Source organism: Anguilla anguilla, chromosome 18 (assembly GCF_013347855.1).
Source record: "Anguilla anguilla isolate fAngAng1 chromosome 18, fAngAng1.pri, whole genome shotgun sequence".
Classification (NCBI taxonomy): domain Eukaryota; kingdom Metazoa; phylum Chordata; class Actinopteri; order Anguilliformes; family Anguillidae; genus Anguilla; species Anguilla anguilla.
Window position 1 is genome coordinate 8006922 of NC_049218.1, and position 26508 is coordinate 8033429.

Below are 26508 nucleotides of genomic sequence, written 5' to 3' on the forward strand. Positions count from 1 at the left end.
ACAGCCTCCTGCTCTTATTGCCTCACCCTCAGAAGAAATCCATTTGGTGGGGGTTTAACTTGTCGCAGGCCTAGTCTCCGAACGGGGAGGATCAATACGTGCGAAACGGCTCCAAAATGCCAGCGCCGGTCTCTCCCAGAGAAATCAGAAATGTGCTCCTCACTCAGCGCCGCTCTATTCATCTCGCTGGGCAAGATTGCTTTTCTTTTCTTTCTTTTTTTGTTTCAATGATTTTTTTTTTTTGTACAGAGTAACAATGCCTAGTACGGAAAAAGGAGCATTTCTGAGCCGCTCTGTTCTCCAGGCCGCCGGTGTGATGTCACCGGGTGCCGTCGCCCTTGGCTACAAAGGAATGGCCGAAGCAGAAGCATCCCTAAATGCATTCGACCGCGACTGCGGACGTGAGCGGCACTGATTCTGTCCTTTCTTGGGCCCTACCCTGTCACAGGGCCCCTGAAAGCTTACCATTCTCCCCCCACCCCTCCCCCTACCCAAATGTGTGGACCTCCCGACATCACCCAAGATAATACTCTTCGTGAAACTTTGGCAAGATTAACCACTGAAGCTCCTGCTAAATGAGCCCAAACAGTCACCCTTATTTAAAAGCCACTGAGGTCTCATCTTCTCGTCACGCTAGCAATAATCAGAAGCAACTAGGCCTGCCCAGCATTTTGTAAATGAGTGTGAAAGCACCGGCTTTCAATACAATGTCCCGCATTTACCCAAATGTTTTCACCTTTTTGGCCACTATCTGAATATGTGCTTTATGAGGAATAAATGCAAAAAAATTCTGAGAGATGCAACAAATGCAGTTTATAACTTTTAAAGTTTGTACAGATTACTCCATTAGACTTTAATGACAGAAACTTTCTCCTGACACTGCAGAAAATTGCGCGTATTGACCGGGCACATAAAGATCAAAGATTCCCTCGAGCTAGATGAAAAACACAGTAAAACAGTAATAACGCTGTCTGGCGTTATTACAATATCAGTTGTTACACACCCGCAGTGACTATCAACAGGGTTGCAAAACACTGTATCAGGGATAACAACCCACTCTTAAAATCAACAGGGTGAAGATTCATTGCTCAGCTTCCAAATGTATGTACTGTATGTTTTTTTTAAAGTTTTTTATAAAGTAGAATAGGCAGTCTTCTCTACTTTCGTATTTTTCACTCTATACATACAGAGAGAGGGTTGCACAGTGCACAGGAACCGCAGAAAGTGTCATGGCAGGGAATGACGAACTCCATCCTCTGTGGACCCCAGCAAAATATAGCTGTGACTTATGGCACCACTAACGGCGATCCAGATAAAATTAATTAAATTAACAACCACACAGGGCAATTTGCATATGGTGTGAAGGTCAGCTCTTGTGTGGGCTGTGCCACCTCTCTTGTATGGTATTTCTGCAGTTAACAGAAATTAATTATTTGTCTTTGTTCTACATTTTCCACAAAATGTACTCTTTGAACTGTAATGTATTATTATTCTTATTTTACATGGACTCCACTGATAAGCACATAACAGAGGGACTTGTGCTCGTATAGACATCTGGAAAAAGGACTGACCTCGCGATGTAAGATTGCATTGTCACCCGCAGGAGTTCCGCATTGTGATCGGTACAATGAGCAGGCAGCCACGGCCACAAGCCTCCCCACTAAAAGACAATTGCAAACTGAAATTGCGCACGCTCCTGACATTCTGCTTGGCAGAGCACATTGAGGACTGAGCGCTGCAGCTTTAGCGAACGTCCTCTCTCCTCGCTTTGCGTGACTCCGACTGAAAGCCGACACACAGACTAATTGCCACGGTTTTCAGTGCTTTCTTAAACAATAACATCCTGGGGGCAAAGAAACTACCGTTGGAACGCAAACCGCCTGGCTGCATTGTGTACCGCTGTGTCACTCCAACTCTCCCTAAGGAGAACGAAGAATGACTTTTTTTTTCTTATTTCTTACCGATCCACGCATCTTAAGAAAGAAAAGCCCTTTCAATTAAAACCCTGCCTGTTGCTAGCTGGGCTGCCTGATAGGGAATCTAATTAACGGAAGCTGGTGGGGAAACTGCAGAACTTCTGTGCGGCTGGCTCCTTCTCACAGCCTCTTCCCCTGAGCATGCACCCCAGGATGCAAACACACACCCCAGAACCTGAGCACACACCCCAGGACCTGAGCACATACGCCAGGACGCAAACACACACCCCAGAACCTGAGCACACACCCCAGGACCTGAGCACACACCCCAGGACCTGAGCACACACCCCAGAACCTGAGCACACACCCCAAAAACTGAGCACATACTACAGGACTCAAGCATGCACCCCAGGACCTGAGCACATACGCCAGGACGCAAACACACACCCCAGGACCAAACATGCACCCCAAAACCTGAGCACGCACCCCAGAACCTGAGCACATACTCCAGAACCAGAGCACACACCCCAGGGTACTGCAGAAAGACTGTAGAGGTAACGAAGGGGGTAAGGGCATGGGTTGTCCGCGAACAGAATTAAAAGTTGTATTGGAGCACTCGACCATCCAGAAGAGGTTGCGGAGGTCAGCATCCTTCCCGTTGAAGAAAGTGACAAAGTCACCCTCAGTGAGGGGTGAAGGAGGTGGGGAGGCGCAGGGTTGAGGAGTGAGGAGAACGTGGAGCACAGCTGAGGGTTTGAGGACAAGTTCTCAATTCCAGCTGGTAAACATTAAGCCTTGGTAGCTGTGGCAGAGGATGAAAAATGCAGAGCTATACAATAACTGTAATATGGTAAATGGTAAATGGACTGCATTTATATAGCGCTTTTATCCAAAGCGCTTTACAATTGATGCCTCATTCGCCAGAGCAGTTAGGGGTTAGGTGTCTTGCTCAAGGACACTTCGACATGCCCAGGGCGGGGTTTGAACCGGCAACCCTCCGACTGCCAGACAATCGCTCTTACCTCCTGAGCTATGTCGCCCCTGTATATATATATTTTATGATCACGATGATCAATTTCATTTCAATATATTGCAGTACATGCCACTCGGGTATGGGTGGGGAACAGAGAGGCTGGTGCTCTGTTGGCGTGGCTGCCACAGATCTGTGCTATGGCTGTTTTCTGTTATTACAGAAATTCCCTACTGTGACAAAACGCAGGAGGTCTTTCCAGGAAAAAAAAAAAAAAAGAAAAATCCAGCATACAGCAGTTAAGATGTATGAGGATTTAGCGAGGCTTAAATGGTGCTATCAAACTCAATGCCAGCTCCTTCCGGCTAAAGCCATCCGTCAAGTGCTAAACTCGTGTGGCGGCAGGTTCATCTTGCAGAGAAATATGCTGAGACATACATAATTCACAACGTGATATTTTAGGGCTGAGGACGTGTTCCTTTTCTGAGTGTTTTATGAAACTGTAAAACGTCAAGCAGTACGTCTCTCCACACTCTTAAAAACCGTGCGGAGTGTGACCAAGAAAGCACTGACGAACACCAGCCATCAATAATTTAAATGTCAACACAGAAGTGGGGCGGCGAACATCACAAGCCATAGAATATCCTGTCGGCACCAATATCGAGTTGCGTGTAGCCGTTATTTAAACAATGACCTATGGATGTTGGGGTAACATATTGAAGTCAGCCTTAAAGGGTCTGTCCGCACGGCAGAATGTTTACTTATTAATGTGGTTTACACTGTGGTTACAGAGACGAACATCGATTGGCCAACCATTGATTAGCAGCCTCCATTCAAACAAAAGTCATCTCTGGCATCAGTACTTGGGGGAGGTGACTGAGTCATACTGCAATGGTGTCTTCTCCGTAATTCCTATCTGACCAGTTTGAATGAGCCAAGCCTTGTGAGCCAGCCTCAAAAAAAAAAAAAATTAAAAAAAAGAGTGAGACTCGAGAAAAAAGTAACACTTTCCGCAAGTTTGGCAGCCACCAAAATGAATGAGAAAACAATCTGTGACAACAGACATTATTTCACATTTGCTTAAATTGGGCCCTCCAGTCAAAAGCTGTAGTTGGGTGCGCTGCGTAACAGCAGAGAAAAGGTGTCATGGCGACCAAGACAGAAGCTTTCACACTTAGCCCGGAGCCAAGCTGTCATAAGCAAGTTCCCGCGGCATTTCAGCGGTAAAGGAAAAGGAACTTACTGGAGCGAACTTACTTAGAGAGAACAATATTCGGAAAAAGGGAACTTTTTGCTGCTACGACGCACATCCACTGCCTACATTTAGGCCTAGTATACCCTCTACCTGTCGGTCTGTTGTCTTTCAGTGACAGGAAACCTACAGTGCCTGTGGGGGGGGGGGGGGGAATTGTGTACTCACTGCCAGAACAGCAGTTACCTCACTGGGAGATGGGAGAATGGTTACCTCGGATACCTGCTCCTTGGAAACGATGCTAGCAACCATTTCAGACTTTAGTACCACGTATAAGTTTAATACAGTACTTGAGATCAGGGCCAAATAAATATTAGGAAAAAAATGTCCCAGTTTAGACCTCAGTAACAAGCTGTGCAGATTGCTATCAGTTATAGCACTCACTCAACCAATCACAGCCTTGCTCTACTCACTCACTCAACCAATCCCACCTTCACTCTGCTCGAGTGATCTTCATTCCTTTTCACCTTCATATCAGCAAGGACGGAGTGTAGCACAGTGGGTAAGGAACTGGGCTTGTAACCAAAAGGTCGCAGGTTCGATTCCCAGGTAGGACACTGCCATTGTACCCTTGAGTAAGGTACTTAACTGAAATTGCTTCAGTATATATCCAGCTGTATAAATGGATACAATGTAAAATGCTATGTAAAAGTTGTGTAAGTCGCTCTGGATAAGAGCGTCTGCAAAATGCCTGTAATGTAAATATGTAAATCAACTAATTCAGACCCAAGAAACCAGGTAAAGTCAGTTAACTGACTACTCTACTCTATTTGATCAATTAAGTGCCCAGTAACAACAAAATCCAGCAGACCCAGCAGCTCTCCAGGACCAGGAATGAAGATCACTCCTCTACTCACTCACTCACTCATCCAATCACAGCTGTGCTCTGTTCACACGACCAATCAGGGCCTCGCTCTGCTGAGTGGGGATTGGTTGTGGGGGCCCCACCTGACGCGGAGCACGGTGAAGGAGCCGTCCTTCATGCCCAGGGCCAGCTGGGAGCCGTCGCTGCTGAAGGCCACGCTGCGGACCGCCTCCTCCATGTTGCAGCGCGCGATCAGGGCGTGGTCCGCCAGGCTCCACAGGCTGAGGAGGCGGAGTAAGCATCATCATTAGCACCTCCTTCATCATTAGCACCTCATTTACGACAGATGATTATGGGTATCAAAAAAACTCTTATATATACGACCTATTCACAACTGAATGTAGTAAAGCTTATACTGTAAAATTCAGCTTGGTTTGAGTGTTCAGTTTTCCAGTTAAGGTGAACTTACAGGTAAAAAAAAAAACTTAAAGTAGGGCAATGCTCTAAGATTTGTCACCAAACTGCTATACGATGGCCGGAGGAAAAGCACATTGCACAGTACTCACTGGCTACTGTGTGTCTTACACGACGGTGTGGCGGCTTGTTAAGTTTGACCCTTTTGGATAGTTTTACACACAAAGTTTGCTAATGATACGCAAGTCTTCTGTGCCCTGCTGCTCCTACCCCATCCCCCCAATGCCACTGGTAGCACAGTACTGGAATTGAAATATTCAGTCTTTCACATAAAATTCATAACACAGTATTTGGAGGAAATGACATTTAAAGAAAATGTGTCATACAAGGCTGATCTAACCGCTGGTCATTGAGGCCTTCTGGCTGTATTTATTATCTAATGAATGAAGCCATTAAGAGGCCGGGCTCGTCTGGGTCTCAGACACGGAGAGGGGAGGGAAGGGCTGTGCCAAATGACTAATGTAACAAGAAAGGGATGATTTACAGAAAATGATCTCTGAATCCTAATGTGCACTCACATGCGCACTGACACACACACACACACTCTCTCTCTGTATAGCACACACACACACACATTCACACACACACACACACTCACACATTCACATACACATTCACACTCAGCCAGTCTCATATATTCAAACACAAACACATTCACACCGCACGCAGACATGAAGGTTGGGGGGGGGGGGGGGGGCTGGGGGAGGGGGCAGGATGCAGGACAGGTGTTCACTGACCGCACGGATCGGTCGTCGCTCCCGGTGACGGCCAGCGGCTTTTTGGGGTGGACGTCCAGGGCCCAGAGCTCGCCCTCACAGTGCCCCTGCATAATGAGCAGTGGCTTGTCCCTGTCCCGCACCATCACCTCGAAAATCTCGCTGTCCTGCGTCCCCGCCAGGATCCGGTCCGCCTTCCAGCACACGCTGCGGATGGACAGCCCTGAGACAGATGGACAGATGGACAGACGGACACAGGGATGGGATTAGGGACGGAGAAGCAGTGAGAGGCTCAGCAGGCCACCAAGAGGGCTGCCCTTAGTTGGAATCGTACATACTGCTCAAACGAATTAACCCTCTGCAGAGTAGGTTTTTTTGGAATGCTTTATTTTCCCTCCAAAATTACAAGTCAGTGTTCTAGAACTCCGTTGCTTCCGATTACCAGCAGTAATTGTTACATCAGCATTAGAATTTTCAGTTGGGACCACCCAAATCACATATCTGAGCTCTCACACCTTAAAGGGTTAATGTTTACTTTGCACAATGACTCCCTCCCTCTCTTTGTGCTCTGAGGTCATGAGACAAACGGTGCTATATAAACTGAGCGCATCATTATTGCCATTGCTTCCCTCTGAGCAGCCACAGGCAAGATGAGCATCGATTCGGCTCTGCAAGTTCTTTTACGTCTGCAAACTTTTAAAGCATCAGCCTTTTCTTTTATAAACTTTAAACGAGTGAAACTCCTGAGACACCCCCACCCCCGCCCCCCACTCCCTCCACCAATCTGCCCCCGTCTGCTACACAATCACATCTGCCTCCGTCGCCTCCTCACCCTCAGACAGAGGCAGAATGAGAAAACACAACCCAGGAGCTGAACGCCACACAGTCTGTCACTCCGCTACATTCCTCAGGAACCCAGACACCTTTGTGTTTGCTGAGAGGTGTTACAGCAGCTCCAGTTTGAGATGAACCCCAGCAGCTCAGGTTTGAGTGGATGGATGACAGAAAGAGAGGGAGAGAGAGCGAGGGTGAGGGTGAGGGAGAGAGAGAGCGAGAAAGAGAGGGAGGGGAGGAAAGAAAGACGGCGAGAGAGAGAGAGGAGCATTGAAAGCTGTCAGGAGACTGTGTGAAAAGACTGAACAGAAGCAATAGTGGGATTGGATTCCCTGCCCGACCAGAGACCCTACTGAGCAAAAAGACCAGGGCACTGCCTGTCTCTGTCTCTGTCTGTCTGCTTCTGTCTGTCTGTCTGTCTGTCTGTCTGTCTCTGCCCGTCTGTCTGTCTCTGCCTGTCAGTCTGTCTCTCTGACAGGATACCATCAGCTCTCATTGCAAGCACATTTCAATGGCTAAATATCCACCTTCATGGAGGATTCACAATGGGTAATAAAATAATAATAAAAATAATAAATGTTATTATTTATTTGGTAAGCACATTTCATCCAAAATCTTGAAGGCCTAGGAGGAATTCAGTAATTGGTTTTAAAGCACACCAGCCCACAATGAAAACTAATTATATGATTATTTTACACATAAAATAATGTTATTGATCTGTGCTATTAAAGCAATCCAAGGCTCCAGCTCACCAAGAAACTGAAAAGCAATTTTTCTGAACTTATTCCACTGTGGTTTTTTACATGTTCTTGCATAGATCACAGATTAAATATTGTATAAACATAGGAACAGTGGCTATAGGTATTAACTGATATAACAGAACCTGTTAATGGGCCATTATTTGGGTTTAAAGGCAAAAAACAAAAACTTTAGCAGTAGTTTTATCACTCATGAAACAACATTAACAATAGGCTTGTGAATAAATAAACAGAATCTAGAGATACTTATGATTCAGTGCTAATTAACTTCTTAAATTAAAGACCTCTCTAAAACTCGGCAGCCAGTACGGTCCCACTCCACCCATTAGATTAGTGCTAATCTAATTTCAGCTCTCCCCCCCTTTAATCTACATTCTGCAGCATCTTAAATTGCTTCTGGTTATCTTCAGCCATGCAGAACAAATGAGGAGAAAACAAGCATGCCTGCCTCTCCTCCTCTCCAGAGCTGGATAGCCCTTATTTACCACTTCCTTTTGTTTCCAGGAAAACAATTCATGAAACACTTGCGCGCGTATTTCACCATAATTAGCCCCTCTGAGTTTACAGATAAGCAAACTCTGCCAGGGTAATGAGATTTCTACATAATTGTTTTTTTTTTTTTTTGCTTTTCAAACTAATGCCAGTAGTGTCCTTCTAATCAATCATCCTCCTGAGAAGGCTATGATGCAGACTGAGGGTGCAAGTAACCACTGTTACTGCACCAGCATCCAGACGACCCATGGAATACCACGTGCAAGTGACCGAGAGCTAATACTGAAAAGACCGGCTTACTGATGGTAAAGAATAGGAGAACAGTTTGGATATTTAGCAAGATCTGGGGTTGTTCATACAGGGTGTTTTAGAAACGCACGTACCAACTGACTGCTTTATTTATTTGGATCCTACTTTCTTTCATTATTAGTGTAGCCCAGAGACGGGGGTAAAAGGGTCCATCACTCACTGGTGACCCCCGCTGATTGATCTGGCACCTACCCGTTGGCTTGTTGAGCTGCATACAAAATGTCCTCCTCCAACTCATGTCTGTACACGGGTGAATCACGCAGACTACCTTAAGGTCCCCGACTCTCCTTCCCCACGTCCTTCCGCCAGCCTCGCACAACAGATGTCCGCTAATGACGCCGCGAAATGCTAATTATAACGACGGTGTGGGATGCTAATCGTGTACAGTGACTTAATGAGAGCCATTTTTTCCTCACGGAAGAGGGCAGGAAGCCAGCTCTGTTTATGAGTGTATCGCTCATCAACCCTCGCCAGAACGCGCCACCTGTAACGACGCCCCCACTCGACCCACCCCCCTGAGCTTCGCCATGACGACCGCAATGACCGCTCTCCCAGGCCCCGACAGATGTGCTGTCTGTCAGGGGCTGCAGCCCTCATCAATCGGACACTGTCGGTGCTCTGCTCAGCCAGCACCCACAAGCCCAGTCTGCCATGGTTTGATCACCGCTGGCCAACCCCCCCTGGAACCCCTGGGGGGGGGGGGGGGGGGGGCTCTGACATGCTAATTCTGGCTGCTGCGAGTCTCTGATGTGTAATAGATTGAAAGGCCATCATCACTTCAGCTGCAGTACTGCCTTTGGCCTGAGGGACAGAGACAGCGAACGGGTGAGCAGAGGCAGTCGAGCATGCAGCGGGCCTGAAGGAAGAGACAGAACCTAATCCAGTGACGCAGGAAGTCTTGGGCTTGACAGAAATGACCTGCTGGTGCTCTTGAGGCAGCGGTGTAGCATACCGGCTTGGGATCTGTGGCTTGAAGCTAAAAGATTTGGTTCCAGATTTGAACACTGCAGTCGTACCCTTGAGCAAGGCGCAGCTGGATAGATGAATTGTGTGTTTAAAAAAAAGAAAAAAGTTATTTGCTGTGGACAAGAGCGTATGTGGTACGGGCACCTTAAAATGTGAGACCAAGGGGGAGGGGGGGAGGGGGGGGAGGGGGGCAGGCTGTCAGACGTGTCACCCAATATTTACTGAGGAGCTCATTTCCATGATCATTATTTAATGCTGAGCACTCTCCCCTCACAGAGCTTGGATTGCACTGCTGTCTTTCCTTTTATCCCCATCAAGTATGAGGTAGTCAGTCAAGAAAGGGCTCAGTCAATATTTGGGGCCATTGGCAGCAAGCGCAAGACATCACTCAGAGAATTTTAACTGCAGCAAGATGCTGAAGTCATTCTGGATCATAGCTTATACTAAATGTCTACACAGTAAAATTTCCACTGTTAATTAAACTGTAATAGAGTATATTAGGTCTCACTCTGGTCGAGAGAGGGACCATATGTACTCTATCACACTCTGTAAGAGTTGAATTAACAATGGACATTTTGCTGTGTAAATGCAAGTGAAATGAACGCGGTTGGACTGCTGGAATAGGAAAATAGGAGGGCCTCACCTTTGTATCCCTGCTCCGCCTCCCTGAGGTCGATTTTGGTGATGGGCTTGAAGTCCACGTCCCACAGGCGTATGCAGCCGTCACGCCCCCCAGTGGCGAAGCCCTCCTCGCACGAGTACATGCTGAAGATCCCTGCCTGAGGGGAGAGGAAGTTTACTGAACACTGAGCAGCTGTATGAACGTTACTGAACACTAAGCGGCTGTAGGAACATTACTGAACCCTGAACAGCAGGAGGAACATTACTGAACATTGAGCAGCTGTAGGAACATAACTGAGCACAGAGCAGCTGTTGGAACATTACTGAACACAGAACAGCTGTAGAAACATTACTTAACACTGAGCAGCTGTAGGAACATCACTGAGCAGCAGCAAGAATGTTACCAAAAAGAGTAGCTGCAGATACGTTACTGAGCAAGGAGAAGCCGTACTCCAGAACACCCTCCTGCTATACAGACACTAGCCTGTAAAGTGCTGAATGTTCAATGTCTCAGTTTTCTGTATCTCATCAATAAGTAAAAGTTAAAAGTGGTTAAAGTGCAGTCATGACTAAACAATGCTTGAATGGGATAAAATCCCACAGGGCCATGGAATGTGTCAACATATAAAGTTTGGAGAAATAATCAAATACTGGTGAAACGATACAGACAACTTTAGAATATTTGGAAATAATTACTAAAAAATTAAGTATAAACTGTCTGTTAAAAGTATGAAAAGTGAAACATACATTATTCATCAAACTTAAGGAACAGGAATTGGATTCAGAGCCCTGTCTCTTCAATTGCAGGATAAGATTAAGATTCTACTACAGAGCATTACTGCGAGACTTTGAATTTAAATCTTAATATCATCAAGACAATGAGCTCCTGGCTTATTCCACAAAACGAGTCGAAAAGATTTGAATTATGCAGTGTCAGGTACACAAGGCCCAATTTAATATGCGTGCTGAATAGCTTCGGCACTGGGAAGGTAGTCCGTCCATTGTTTAAAAATGCATTAAAATGTGATGGCATTACTACACCTTTAGAAGTCCTGTCTAGGGTTTTTCAGCGTGAATAACTTATTTCAAATTATTCAAGTGAATGAGACAGTGGGATTCTGTCAGAAAATTCAGTCATGAAAGGTTTTTATTTTAGAACAGTGGTAGTAGTATTCAGCAATACCCACCCATCTCAGCAAAGCATCCAGCTCTTCTGAGGTGAAAATAAAGAAAAAATGCTAGCGCTGCTATCACTGAATGCCTAATATCTTTCAAGTGGTGGCGTGTTGTTTGCCAGAGTTTTTTGAACAGGGGATCTCGTGTTTACGAGAATACACATATTTGTATGGTATAAACTGTCGGTTACTTTGAGAGGCCTGCTCAGATTTAGCAAAATGGCTGTGGCTGCTGCGGGTTCCAAATCGATGCAATTAATCACATCTGACAATACCCTGTAGCCTATTTCACCGCTTTGTGCATTCAAAATGTAAAGTGGAGGTAGATAAACACCTTTTAGCTAACAGCTTCCTTATTTAAATTAACGATTTGCCCCTCACTTCAAACAGAAGCCCTTTCACGGGGACAGGCCGAAGGAATGCAGTCTCATTATACTGGTCCAACAGAAACAAAACATGGGCAGTAAACCAATACATAAAGTTAGCATTTTTATCACCGCCAGGGGCTACTTCCAGCTCTACGGTGATGACTCGTGGCAGTATTTTTACCGCGAAATACACAGAAAACGCAAGCGCTTTAATTTAACGGGTTCTCGCGATTAAAGTCTCATCTGATTTTCGAGGAGCCGGAGGCACTCGGAGTAGGTGCAGGTAAGGAAGCTGCTCTCAATATTAAAAACACAGGCACAAGCGTACGGCAAGTGTGAACACCTGCTCAGAAAACGTACCTGTGACTCGGCAAAAGCTGCTTATGCAGGCGTGTAAATCCGCCCGAGTCTGATCGAGGCCCTAATGAATATCCAACTGGTCCTTGGGTATCCAACCGCGTCAAAGAAAGTCAAGGAGACGGCACCTTTGACCCACCTCCTTACACCTGGTAACAGCCAGGCACCGTCTCTTTAGCCCGTCCCACGATCGGGTGTCTATCTGGGGCCCTGATCAGAAGCTCTCCACCCCCCCCCACCCAGACAGAAGGCCATGCCAATTAGCTCAGGCGGTGTGGGTGGCCCACGGAGCAAAAGGGATCAAGGACACCTCTCCCAGGGTGCGGCTCAGCGATCCGTGCCTAAACAGGCCGCTCTGGTTTCCTGCTGTGTTTAAGGTGGGGGTGGGGGTTGGGGAAAGGGAGAGGGGAGGGTGGTGTGTGGCATAGTTTCGCTTACCCCGTGAGCTGCCTGTATGGTGCGCACCAGGTTGAGCCCCTTCCAAACGTAGATGTCCCCGTTCAGAGCCCCCGAGTACGTCACGTCGTCCTTGGACGAGGCCACGCACAGGATGGTCTGCAGGTCCCCCGTCTTGCCGAAGATCCCCCTCTTTGGCGTCAGCGCGTTCCCACACAGGGCCCAGAACTGAGAGGGGGGGAGGGAGAGAGAGGAACGACAGTGTAGTATAAGGGTTAGAGAAACTGGGCTGTAACTCAACAGTTTTTTGGTAATGATGATGGATGTACACACAGCAAACCAGGTGCTGGGCTGGGAGCGCAACACGAACAATTCAGTGAAACTCAATGTACACCTTTATCAACAACATTTCGATCCTATGTGGACCTTTACCTGAAGAAATTCCATGTAGGATCATCAAAACTTTGTTGAAAAGGGGTGTATATTGAGTGTCAGTGAATGGGCTGCACTGAATTGTTTGTGTAACTCAACAATTCCCATTTTTGATCACTGAAAGAACTACTAGCTGCGCATTACCATTTATAAATGTATTTCAATTTGTTACTACATTAATTCATGGATTCCACATATCTGTTATCTTCCTGGTGTTCTGTATTGTTTTTGTCCAGTTACCTGCCAAGGAGCCACAGATGTTAATTTGCGGTATACAGTACAGTATAGGTAACTCTGACACAATGCATGAAAGTTCAATGTAAAAAAAAAAAATGCACATTATTAAAAGTAAAGAAAAGACGGGTCATTTCTGTAAGGTATTTCACCAGAATTACTTCAGTAAAATATCCAGCTGTATAAATGGATTGTATGTCATCTGCCGAACTCTAAACAAGAGACCATGGGGAAGCTTGTCACAGAGCCTCACACATTTGCTGAAGAGCTCATTTTCATGATCATTATTTATTTGCTGAGCACTCTCCCCTCACAGAGATTGGATTACACTGCTATTTCTTTCTTTTGTCTCCATCAAGTACGAGGCAGCCAGTCAAGAAATGGTTTATTCATTATCTGCTGCCGTCGGGAGCAAGCGCACGACATTATTTGGAGAGAAATTACACCGCGGCGTACAACGACCTCAATCTTCTGCAGTACGATTCTGGGGAAGATGCCGTGTCAGGTGGGAAGACGAAGATAAGAACAATTCTAATACAGTCCGTCGCAGTGCAGAGCAGCACCGGAGGCACAACAAAGTATGTGATGTACTCAATCGGCACGGTGGTCAAAGGTTCTCTGGATCTTTCTCTGATCAGGGCCCTGTTTCACGAAGCAGGATTACGGAGTTAGCTGGATAACTGCGCTGAGTAAAACCCGGAGCACTCCCACATCTGCAACATGGACTGAAGTAAAAAGAGCTGTTCCGGGTTTTAGTCGGTGCAGTTGTACTGCAATCTAAACGCAAGACATCGAATCAGATTTTGTCGAAGCCTGTGATAAAAAATACACAAGTCTGATATGTAGCTGTATCGGACATTAAGTGTAAACAGCCTAATCCTTGTGTAAACAAACCAGCTTTTCATTAGGGCAGTGTCTGATCAGCATACTCTGTCAATGGGCATCAGGGCAGCCTCAACCTGTCCCTATTGGGCAAATCCCCACACCAATGACAGACCGCATCGCTGAATTTTAGACTCGACCGAATCTGACATCTTCCAAATGAGCTTGTAAAATAGCCATCTGAAACAATCTGTCTCATTCTAGGCAAGTTTTGTTTTTTTATTTATTTATTAATTTTTTTGCTACACTAGTCAGTGGAGGATTCTGTACACTTTGTATTGCAATCTTGCATGAAAGGTGCCACATAAATAAATTGTAATTTCATCTGATTTACCTTTTCCCCCATAGTGCCCACCAACAAGCTTTGCTGTTGGTTTAGATATCAGGACCGAAACATTGTTTGGCTTCTCTTTGAAGGAAGACAACTCATGAATTATTAACAGAGTGAGGGGAAAAATACATGCCAGTCGGTCTGAGGAAAAACCCACTTCCCCCCTTTAAAACAGAAGAAGCAGTGAGCTACATTACTCTATTTTGGTGGTCTGTCACATAGCAAATTCACCATTACGGCATTTCTGGAAGCCGAAAGATAGAGACCTAACAGAGACCATAATATAAAGCCTAATTCTAGACCTATTGGAAAGATGCATAGCAAATCTGTGTGGTGTTTACAAAAATAATATTTATGCATTCCGCAATACTAAGAGAGGGTGTTAGTGTAACTCAATTTCTTGGAAACGTTTTAATTATTGCCTTTCCCCCCATGACTGTTTAGCTGATTTAGAGAAAGGGCCCTCATTCTTGATCCTGGAGAGCTGCAGTGTTTGCTGCTGTTTTGTTGTCACTCATTGAACAATTAAATACTTTTTATTACTGCTGACTCCCCTCGTCTGCTTTCTTGGGTATGAATTGGATGCGTATTTTAATTTTTTGACAAATGCCAGCAGGCCCTGTGGCTCTCCAGGAAGAGATTTTGCAGAATGATTTAGAATGTTTAAGACATATATAGCCAGATTTACTGAGTGAAATGCACACAAACCCATCATTCTGCCAAGTGAATCACCAGCCTGAAATTACCAAACTGTCATTTAACATAGATAGAATACAATTAGCATGAATGTACTTTTGGTAGTTCCCCCATACAAGACATTGTAGACTGGGAGGAGAGTATGCACATATAACACGTGAACCGCTTTGTGTGATTTATAAAGGCTGGCTGCAGTTGCAAAAAAAAATGGCCTGAAGGGTTTGTGTTTTTTTTCTCTAACAGTCGGGGGAAAGCACGTCTAGCATTCAATCAGCCAAAATGGCTGCCGGGGTCCTAATTGCTGCTATAAACAGTTATCAGTGGTTCCAAGGATGACAAATTTCAACAGAGAGCATTTCTGCTCCCTGAAAAATCTTAGAGACGTCTGGTGAAATAAACACTGTCAAACCTACAGGCTATAATTCTATAATAGATATGAGATGAGAGAACTTCTATCTGCAAAAAACAGAATTTTTTAGTTTTAAAAAAAATCATGCGCTGTGCCTTTAAGATATATTGTTCATAATTTGCATATGCATGAGCACCTTTGTTACACTGATTCACTTTATCTATGCTTCAATCACAGGATAGCTCTCACAGTAATGGAGTCTGCTACTTAAATATGCCCTTTTTCTATCTGTGTATGATAAGAGCAGCGAGAGCAGCAGTTCATAATTCCTTATTTTGTATCCAGGATATTGTGGAATTAAAATTCATGGTGAATGTCTGAAATGTTGTACCACCTACCCCCATGTGAAGTGGTGTTGTAGTTCTTAGAGAAACAAAAAAAAAAAAAAATAAACCCATTGGGTGGGTGGTTGGGGGTTCACTTTTCCTGTTAAAAACATTAGTACTAACTACAGTATACTTGTATTCACAAGACTGACAGCGGATACTTTTTTGGGTTTAGTTCTGTTATGTTAAGTATTTTTCAATTGTCAATCCTGCGGATGAACCTTGTCTCAGGTATGAGAGACTGCAGAGGTTGTGGAGCCCTAGTACGCATGTTCTAAAGAATTATCTGAGTATGGCTTGTGATTATCTGTGAAACGAATTATCTGCATTCACAATTAACGAGGAATCTGAGTGCTCAGCTCTGGTACGCCCAAGGGACAGCTGGTGGTCCTCACTGCAAGGATATAAACTGTGGGCCTTCAGATCTGGGCCGTATAATGGTGAGGGAACTGGGCTTGCGACTATGAGGTTGCAGGTTCAAATCCCAGGGGAGGCACTGACTTTGTATTCTTGAGCAACGTATGCACTTAAGCCAAATTACTTCAGTATATATTAACATGTATAAATGGATTATATGGAAAACATGAGCAATGTTGGATAAGAGCATCTGCTAACAGCCCTGCTGTGTAAACTGTCGTTAGGGAAACGGCTAAACAGAAGGCACAGCCACATGAAATGCCAGGAAAGTGTCAACGCGCTGAAGAGGGAGCAGGCCAGGTAGGAAACCACACCTCTACTCTGAGCTTCACCTTATTAATTCTCAGAGAGGGAAACACTGACTCACTCTTCATCTAACCTAACTGCTGGATATTATTTTTAGTAACTCATATGTCTTGTAATTACTTTCTCATGTCTATCAAACGCTCCGTGCATTATATGTGAATTCCTGTTCACAGTCCCGGCTGAAGTCTTGTGGAAGGGCTCCCAAATTTTCGGTGAATCGCTGCATGTGTGATTGCCAGACAGAGTTTCCAGGACAACGTCCTGATGGGGGGGAGGCAGGGGATTGGGCGGGAGTGGTGAAGGCGTATGGGGCACTCAAACTGCAGCAGGCCAGGCGGGTCGCTTCTGGGGGGGCGGGGGGGAGCCACGGCATTCGTTACCGCCAGATTCCTCCAGCAGGACCCGGCCAGCTCCGAAAATTTCACCCGCGCCCATTAACGAGACCTCGCAGCACCTCAGACACACAGACAGAGCTGTCAGCTGGCCACCCGGGGTCGGCCTCTCCGCAATTCATAATTCATCTCGCTTCGCTTAAACAAGGCAATTTAACCACTAATTACATTCAATTAGGCCCGTCCAGCTCTCCAGCATTTATACTGTCTCTCCATCAGGCCAGCTTCAAAAAGCAATCTGTCCCTTCTCTGTGTATCCTTATCCTTCCAACCATACCTGTTCTGACCCACGCTGTAAAATTACACCGTCAAGCGACTGCTTTGTGTACACATGCTCGCTGGTGCGATATCGCTGCTGTTGAGTGCACTAACGCGCAGTGGCACATGAACACACGTTTAGAGCATATCGTCGTGCTAGTTATTGTTATTGCACGTTTTTACGACGAGTGTGAAATCGACTCGGCTCAAACAGAAGGGTGTGAATCAGGGAATTAAATAAAACATCTCTGTCCAGTTCATTGCTTTTTTTATTCTGGTGTGCAAGCGATCATGCATCACTTCAAAGTCTTGGCATGGTGCAGGATCAAACAGTGGTGTTCCTTCCGAGATGAATGATATGGCCGGGCAATTAGTACGGAAGTGTGCCTACATTTCACATGGCGTGTGCAGCATTAACACTGAACTACCTGCCATCACACACAAAATTACATGGACAGTACATAAAATAGAAATTTTACTTGTAAATGAAAATAGAAATTAAATAAAAAATTGTATTCATAAGACTGGACACTCTTAATCCAGAGCAATTTTTTCTTTTTTTTTTTTCTTTTCACATGCAATCCATTAATACAGCAGAACATTTTACTGAATTAATTCGGTTTAAGTACTCTGCTCAAGGGTACACTGGCAGCAACCAAGCTGGAAATCACACCCACAACCTTTGAATAAGGGAAGTCCACTTCGCTGCCTCCCACTTCTGTATAATCTACTATATATATTTTTTTTTAACGCTGTCCTTGACTCTAATTTTTATTAATTGCTGTAAAAACAACAAAAAATTATCTGAAACACAAAATTAAAATCAGACCACTGAAATTAACCCTCCGTGTCCTTAAATGGCGGAAGGCGGTGAATGTTCAGGGAGGGAACGCGAACGGAGGCGCACGCTCGCCACCGCCCCCCCCCCCACCCCCCCCCCACCCCCCCAAGCAACGGTCGCCATGGCGAAGGACTCACCTTGATGTGTTTTACCCCGCAGCTCACCAGCCGGTGCTGCTGGAGCGGATCCCAGGTGATGTCAAAGATCTGAAACGCAGCCAAAGCAATTAAGAGCCGCAGTCGGCACGGAGGCCTAATAAAGCTAAAAATGGAAAGCAAAGCAAAACAGCAACTGTCAAAAAATAGACAAGAGCAGCAACCTTATTATAAGTTATTTATTTTAAAAAATCAGAGCTTTTTAAAAGCACTTGAAGCCAATCCGAGTCTGCCTGGAGGTGCAGCAGATTGATAATTCCCCTCATGGCCAAACTGAAGAGGCCACTAATGCAGGCATTCTCAGTCTCGGTCCTGGGGGACCCCCTGTGTAGGCTGGTCTTTGTTTCTCCCAGTCATTTAATCATGTAAGAAGTTATTGAAAACACTTGCTTAAGTTCTTCCATAATTGTTTTCCCTAAACCTGTTGCTACAATTCGGGCTAGGCTTGTTCCCATTTGCTTTTTGGTGCCGCTTTGAGCTCTTCATTTCCCATAGATGGTTCAGTTTCAGTGACCAGATGTCCACACTTTCAGCAATTAAGACCCCACTGATTTCCCCTGTCAGGCCGTAATTTAATCAATTAAAAATGGTAACCTTTTGCTGAAGGAATCATTTGCTATATAGCACATTAAATGAAAGCATGAGCCGATCTGATTGATTGGGACTCCGGGGATGTTAATATGGGACATGGATTCATCGCACAAATAGCTATTTCTGACGTAACTTGGCCTTATGGGTAAATCCTCCCAATTACACAGCAGATATTGGAAAGGTCTCATGAAGCCAGCGGGCCTACTGACACACATCAGCACGAGACGGCCTACCCGGTCTGAGTGTCCTGTCGCTGTGGCGAGCACCTTGCCCTTCTTCCAGTCCCACACGCAAACAGTGTTTTTGGCATCCAGACCCACAGATGCCAACCGCTACAGAAAGAGAGAGAAGGTGAGAGAGTGAGTGAGTGAGTGTGAGAGAAAGATAGAGAAAATGAGTGAGAGAGAATTTAGAATTGAATAATTAAAAGTAGAAAGAGGTTGGGCCATCAGTTTTCCAAATCATCTCTGGCACTGGAAACTCCTCACTCACAGAAACTGGAATCTGCAGTGCAACTGGAAAACACTGAATTTCATGATTATGGTGGTTATTGGAAGGGACAAATAGGGCATTTCTCAGTATTGAGTGGGACTTGCTTCCCTCAAGCAAAGTGATGTTAAACTTAATCCAGAGCACTTACATCTGACTACATGTCAGCCAACAACTAAATCCCATTAAGAATTAGAATGTCACACCAACTCTCACTCATCGTGTTAAGCTGCATGCAAAATTAATTGACAGTTTGGCCAAAAAAACCTTAGCACAAAACCAGGCAAGTCTATAAAATCATACCATTTTGAAGCAAGAGCACATCCTTGACTATAAGTAATGACACTGGTGGTGTGTGCCTGACTATGATAAGTGACCTCATTGGAGGAACTGTGACAGGAACAGACAGCAGCATACACCAAAAAATGAACAAATAAATAGAAGTTCTATAACCCGCTGCTCCATTTCTAGGACATATTGTGTACAGACAACATGCAGGGGAAAAGGAATTGAGCAATAGCTCATACTATAACTGAAAGACGGAACAGAGGAAGCTGGGGATGTGCTTGGGGGGAGGGGGGGCAGATGAGCCCTGAACCACAGAGCTAGCACCTGAGGACCATACACACCATTAAAACCCAATTGCACTGCACATATGCACTGCTAAACACCATACACACAATTAAACACCATATGCACCATTAAACATCACACACTATTAAACACCATGTGTGGCAAACCAATATAAGCACAACTATATACTATACACACCACTAAATCCCAAACACACAATTGTATACTACATACCCCTGCATACCATACACATGACAGAACACCTATGTACGTGTGTGTGTGTGTGTGTGTGCATGTATGTGCATTTTCCTTCTTGTGCGGCCCTATTTGTGTTCCTGTTTTGGTGGGCCTGTGTGAGAATGCCATATATGCAGTATAAAAATTGCTAAGCATAAAAGCGCCTTGCCAGATTCCTCAGCTTTGTGGAGCTAAAGTAAAGCGTTGTCATGCCGACACCCGCTCAAAAGCTCTCCAGCATAGACCTTCACCTTCACACCGAAACCCCCCACTGAGCCCCTGCTCCGTGTGTGTGCGCGTGTGTATATGTGCGCGCGTGTGTGTGTGTAGACAGGTGAGAGAACCTAGGGAGGATGCATATTTAATTAGGACCGTTGGCCCCATGGATCCGTCTGGGCGAAAGGCTCCACCAGTGATGTTAATGAAGAAAGCCGACCAGGGCTGGTTCCGGTCCAGAGCTCGAGATCTTCAACTTTTATGGGTAAGGAGAGTGGGCTGTAACGCGTAGTCCTCTGATAGTCTGTCAAAGGGTCTGATTCTTGGTGAGGGGAAAAATCCCACTGAAACCAGAGAAATCCCCTGACCCAGTTAGGCTTGGAATAGAACCTCACGAGTACTCCAGCGTATACACGAACATCAAATTTCTAGGTGCTGAGTCAAAAAAAGACGATGTAGTTTCAAAAAATAGCTCGCACACTGTGGAGGCTCCCAGTTCTTTTATTGTGCATTTATTCTGTACTCCAGAGCACAACGTTTCAAGCCCTTGCAGCGTCTTCACCGGGAATACAAAAAGAAGTCATTCCACACAATTTAGTCAGGAAAATGAGCGAGCATTGTTGGGCTGAACGGCCTGTTCTCGCCATTATGTCGTATCACATTCTGCTATGTTTTTCCTTTTATTTACCTGGCAAAAACACTGCGAGGGCTGGGGAGACCAGGGCTGAAATCATGGGGGAGCCAGATGTAGCACCGTCCCCCCCCAACCCCAGAAAGAGAGCTGAGCCCTGGAAGCAATCCACAATCGCAATACACCCCCATCCACACACCACCCCCTCAGTCAGTGATTGCAATCTCAGACTGCCAAAAGCCAGAGTGTGGTGTAATAACCCTGCTTGAAAAGCCATACTTCAGGTTATTGAATAAATGTTTAAGAAAAGAATCAGGTGCCCTGCGATAGATTGGCGGCCTGTCCAGGGTGTATTCCTGCCACTTCCCCAATGCGTGCTGGGATAGGCTCCAGCACCCGCCTGCAACCCTGAACAGGCATAAGCGGGGATAGATAATGGAAGGATGGATGCATGGAAAGAATCAGGAGCTGCCACAGTGCGCAAGCTATTTTGAAAATGCAATAAAACCTCATGCACATCTATCCCATCTGCCTCCCCCCCCCCTTTTCCTGGCAGGTATCTGTCTAGCTTTGCAAGGCATCGCCCACAGCTGTTTCCTCCCTGTCAGGCGTCTGCGGTTCCACGAAACAGGCACCGTAATCCACTTTGAAAGCAACAAATAAAGCACAAATTAAAATAATGTCCAGAAAGCCGGAATGATTTTGGTATCGACTGCCCGTCCCTGGCGAGACCTTGTTTTCAGGCTCTGCCCCCCCCCCCCCCACTCCCACCCCCCCATACCCCCGGTTTCCATTAGGGCAGGAAGAAGCAGGCCTCTGATTTTATTACGTGGCTCCCTCTAAACTAATAGCATTCAGCCATGCGGGAGCATTAGGGGCTAGCTGCCTTCGCCCAATCAATTACTTAGCGCCCCGGCCAGACACGTCCTTCACCGCAGGCAATCTGAGAGGTGACATTGCATTTGTTAGCGCGAGCCGCGACGAGACGCCCTGTTCTCCGGTCCTCACCACAGAGCCGCCGCCACCCTCCTCGCACCCCCCCCCCCCCCATCTGCCCGCCCCTACAGGTGTGGGGGGGGGGGGGGCAGTCGTGACGACGGTCCCTTCCCCGCGCCCGAAGCCACGCCGGATCCGCACCAGAACGGCGCACCAGGCACGCGGGGGACACCCATACATCAAGCCCCGGCGGTAATTGGGTTCTGGCGCCTCGCGGCAGGCGGGGTTAAAGATGACGGATCAGAGATCAAAACGCCGCGCTGACTGAAATAAAAGAGCCGGCGCTGGGCCGGCGCTGGGCCGGCGCTGGGCTACCGGTGGACCCGCGCGCAGCCGCACCGCTGCATTCTGCAACATCCTCGCCCATTTCAAACGTCTCTGAAGCGCAGCTAAACGACGGAGACTGAATGATTACTTTATTTAACCACCCCCTCATCACACAGCACAAACTTGGCCAATAATGTTTCCCGTTTCTACCAGTAGGAATTCAATCAACAGGTGTGTGCTGTCATCGCATCCCTTATGCGAATGGAATATGCTGAATATTTTTAGATGAATATGCAATATACCGAAAGACAACATTTTGCAACATTTCTCAATGTATGGGCGAATATTCAAATCCTGCTGCTCACAGATATGGCAATATGTATTACATTGCTGGGAAATATATTTATCATCATATTTACTGAAAAGACTGTATATTGCAGTATATTCCATTAGGCCTGTTGTCAGCGGGGAGCCAACCGGGTACATTGTGCCAGGCCCGGGATGGGGGGCAGTGGTCTGTGAACGGTAAATATTGTTGCTCCGGGCCCAGAAATAATACAATACCATTTTGTCTTCGGCCTGGGAATTTCATCCAGCAGCCCTGTACTCCCTTTCTATAAGGGGGGGTGGGGGGGTCTATTTTGGGGAGGGGGGTGGAGGGTGGAGGCTGGCGCCGCGCTCTTGCCTGTCCGTCGGAGTCGAAGGCCAGGCAGGCCACGCCGTGGGTGTGCACGTCCTTCAGGATGGACACGGTCTGCACACCGTAGGTGTCCCACACGCAGATGTAGGGGTCCTTGCCCACCTGGCCCGTGGCCACCTGAGCTTTGTCCGGATGCAGCGCCAGGCTAGGAGACCGGAGAGAAGCACAGAGGACGTTACGCTTCAATCACACGAGTGTGTGTGTGTGTGTGTGTTTGTGCGTGTGTGTGTGTGTGTGTGTGTGTGTGTGTGCGTGTGTGTGTGTGTGTGTGTGTGCGTGTGTGTGTGTGTGTGTGTGCACGTGAGTGCCCCTGAGTGTGTGTGTGTGTGTGTGTTTGTGCATGTGTGTGAGTGTGTGTGTGTGTGTGTGTGTGTGTGTGTGTGTGCGTGTGTGTGTGTGTGTGTGTGCACGTGAGTGCCCCTGAGTGTGTGTGTGTGTGTGTGTGCGTGTGCACGTGTGTGCCCCTGAGTGTGTGTATGTGTGTGTGTGTGTGTGTGCACGTGTGTGTGTGTGTGCACGTGAGTGCCCCTGAGTGTGTGTATGTGTGTGTGTGTGCATGTGAGTGCCCCTGAGTGTGTGTGTGTGTGTGCATGCGCATGAGTTCCCCTGGGTGTGTGTTTGTGTGTGTGTGCACGTGTGCTTGTGTGTCAGGGTGTGCGCGTGAGTTCTCCTGCATTCGTGTGTGTGAGTGTGTGTATGTGTGTTTGTTTGTTGGTGCGCCTGAAGCATGTATGTGTCCAATTCAATAGAAGATTGCATTTTTCATGGCCCACACTGCTCGGTTTTTTATTTGTACAGCACTTTTTCCAAAGGGCACCACCACAAAGCAGCCTTACAGAGGCTGAACGCCCCAAGAGCACGCCTACGGCAGCGCTACTGAGTGATATTTATTGAACAGGCTCACCTACATCATTCATAATGGAAGAGAACATGATATATATAACACATTTATATTCCATTTCCGATGTTTCTGATATATTGTTTGCCTGGGAAATTTACCAGGTAATTCAGGAATAATGGTAAAATGACAAGTTACTGCCTCCTGGACAGGGGCTTCTACCATGTCTGTAAAAAATTCTTGTGAAGAGAAACTGAATTCATGGACTAAATGGCCATGACTCACTCAGTTTGACCAGCCCAGCCAAAATATAATACGCATCTTCAGGGCACAGATGGCACCAGCGAATCCAACAATATTCCCTTTAGGTCAGGGATGGGCAGGTTTTCGCTGGTTTTTGTTTCCATCAATTACCCTGGCTAAATGAGCTAATTTACCCTGGCTATATACACCAACATTGGTTAATTTGTAGCATAAATTGCAGGGCTAATGAAGTCATTAAGGCCAGAAGTTGGCATGGAAACTGGAAACGGATGCGGCCCTCGTTGCCCACCCCTGCTTTAGGTTGTGATGGGAAGGTGAGGTCTCCTGAGCCCCATGTTGGGTGGAGGCGGCGCTACACCAAGCAGTCAGTCGCTGACTTACTTAAACCAATCAAAAGGGTTTCCTCGCCACAGCAAAAGGCTACAATTGGCTCAAATGAAGGAGGCACTGAAATCCATATTTTGGCCCTACCCACTTTGGGAAATCACACTCACACAAGACTACACTCTCAGGGAAAATGGTTCTTTGACTTGTCTACATAGGGGAACCCTTTTAAGTGATTTATGGCACCCTCTATAGTAGATGTGAAAAGTGTGAAAGCTCCCAGATTTAACTATTTTGCCTGACAAAGTACCTTTGCACTAGATAGGGCTCATCTATGGAGACACAGAAGAGCCTTTTGGAACCCTTTTTTAGGGGGTTCACCTTTAAGCACACAGCAGGCAAAAAAACAAACTGCTGTGCTTCTAATAAAAGTCTCCATCATTCTCGAATGGCATCTTCCATTAAATATTAAAACCCATTTAATCAAATGCCAGTGTGACAAGGCAACTGTGATCCATTCATTCCGGCAGTATTTTGTTATGACCTTGACCAACTTTCCTCAAGTGGACAGTTCCAGATTGCAAGAAAGACTTTTCATTCTTGGGCACATATACCTGATCTTAAAAAAAAAAAAAAATTTGTTCCAATACACCAGACAAGATCACTAAAGCATAGAAAAATATTTCAATCCAAAACGAATACGTATTTGACCCAGGTCTGGTCATTACAACCTCTGCTTCTTTTCTAAACGTCAGGGTGACAAAAAATCACACTTTTTTGGAACTCAACCGTGAAACCGTGAAAAATCCATCGATCAGTCTGTGTCGCTGGTGCACGTCTGAGACGTCATCGTCATCCCGGTGGGCTGAAACTCTGACGCGGTTTTTTTTATGGAGATGCAAGCGAGTGATTAAGCGATTGTGTCGTGATTTGACAAAGCTGAATTACCAAAAATATGGTGTTTTTATGCTTGCATTTTCAATTTAAAAATCTTCACGCATTGTATCCAGGTATTACATGCATATACTGTGTATAACTGTCTTACACCCCGGAACGGAATTCCAGGTAAATTGAAATATGTGGAAAACAATTATTATATATTTTAGATGTAGTTTTTAACAATATACTCTGCTCTTCATTATATATTTTATGTCAGTGCTTCCCAGCCCTGTTCCATCTACCGTCCTGTAGGTTTTTTACTCCAACCCTAACATAGCACACCGCATTTAACAGCTAGAGATCTCACCGAGCTGCTAATTAGGAGAATCATGTGTGCCAAATTGGAGTTGAAATTAAAAACCTGCAGGACTGTAGATCTCCAGGAACAGGGCTGGGAGCCACTGTTTCATGTCGATATACTGCAGTGTATTTATATTTATTGCCGGTGTCAGCAGATACCTCCCGTGGTCGTCTTTGTCATTTCTTGGTGCTTTTATCAGGATGCAGACAGCAGGAAGTCACTGACACGAGCCAATGATTGCCCTAATGAAGGGCGTAGTCAGTATTCTGACGATGGACTGCGATAAAGGTGCAGTTACCTGGGGGTTGCTCAGCCACTGTCGGAGGCACTGGGTGGATGTGGCCATTTGCTGCGATAATGACTCTGTCAGGGACGATTAGGAAGCTGGGAGACTAAAGTGTGGCTGATGGAGTTCATCACAACGACCTTGGCAACGAGCCCAGGATGAGGTCGATGCGTAATAAGAGTTCCCTACAGTTCCCTGCTCCCGCACCAGGAGAAAACTCAACTGAACTTCACAGAGAGAGGAGATAATTCCACAAACCTATGCTTCTGATAAAAAGAAATGATTTTTACCTCTAGGTTAAAAAAAAAACTTGACTTAATTCAGCCCTCCTTATTGAATGCCAGGCTGACCAATAGGAATATTCCTTCTCTAAGAAGGCACACCGTTGTGCTCATTTCCTTTAATCAGCTAAGCTAAAGACCAAAGGTCTGAGAGAATGGGGAGTCTATTTATAGGGTGGTCTGCAGACCCATGGGGGCCCTATAAGGTATTGTAGGGGGGTCCCTGGTAAGATTTGATATGCAATGACTACATATAGATTCAGGAAAATATTTCAAAATATAAAAGTTTTTTATTTTTTAAAATATAACCATTTATAACTCATGATGGCCATAAGCCTTTGAGCCTAGGTGGGGGTACTTGGATCAGAAAATGTTAAACTGCTGCTTTAACAGGTTGAGCCACCAGCAGCCCCAGGAACCTTCTCTGACATGGTCAGGAAAGCTAATACTGACTGCAGGAAATACAGTGTGTTCATTAAGAATCTGC

General features: G+C 45.9%; 1 protein-coding gene across 1 annotated transcript in view; it reads right to left on the reverse strand.

Annotated features, from left to right (window-relative positions):
* LOC118218019 (echinoderm microtubule-associated protein-like 6) overlaps window positions 1-26508 on the reverse strand; it is a 119643-nt gene that overhangs the window by 54617 nt on the left and 38518 nt on the right. The window contains 7 exon segments of the mRNA XM_035400343.1: window positions 5087-5224; window positions 6155-6356; window positions 10136-10271; window positions 12452-12637; window positions 18071-18139; window positions 18913-19011; window positions 22774-22933. Coding sequence (XP_035256234.1) covers window positions 5087-5224; window positions 6155-6356; window positions 10136-10271; window positions 12452-12637; window positions 18071-18139; window positions 18913-19011; window positions 22774-22933 — 990 coding nt within the window.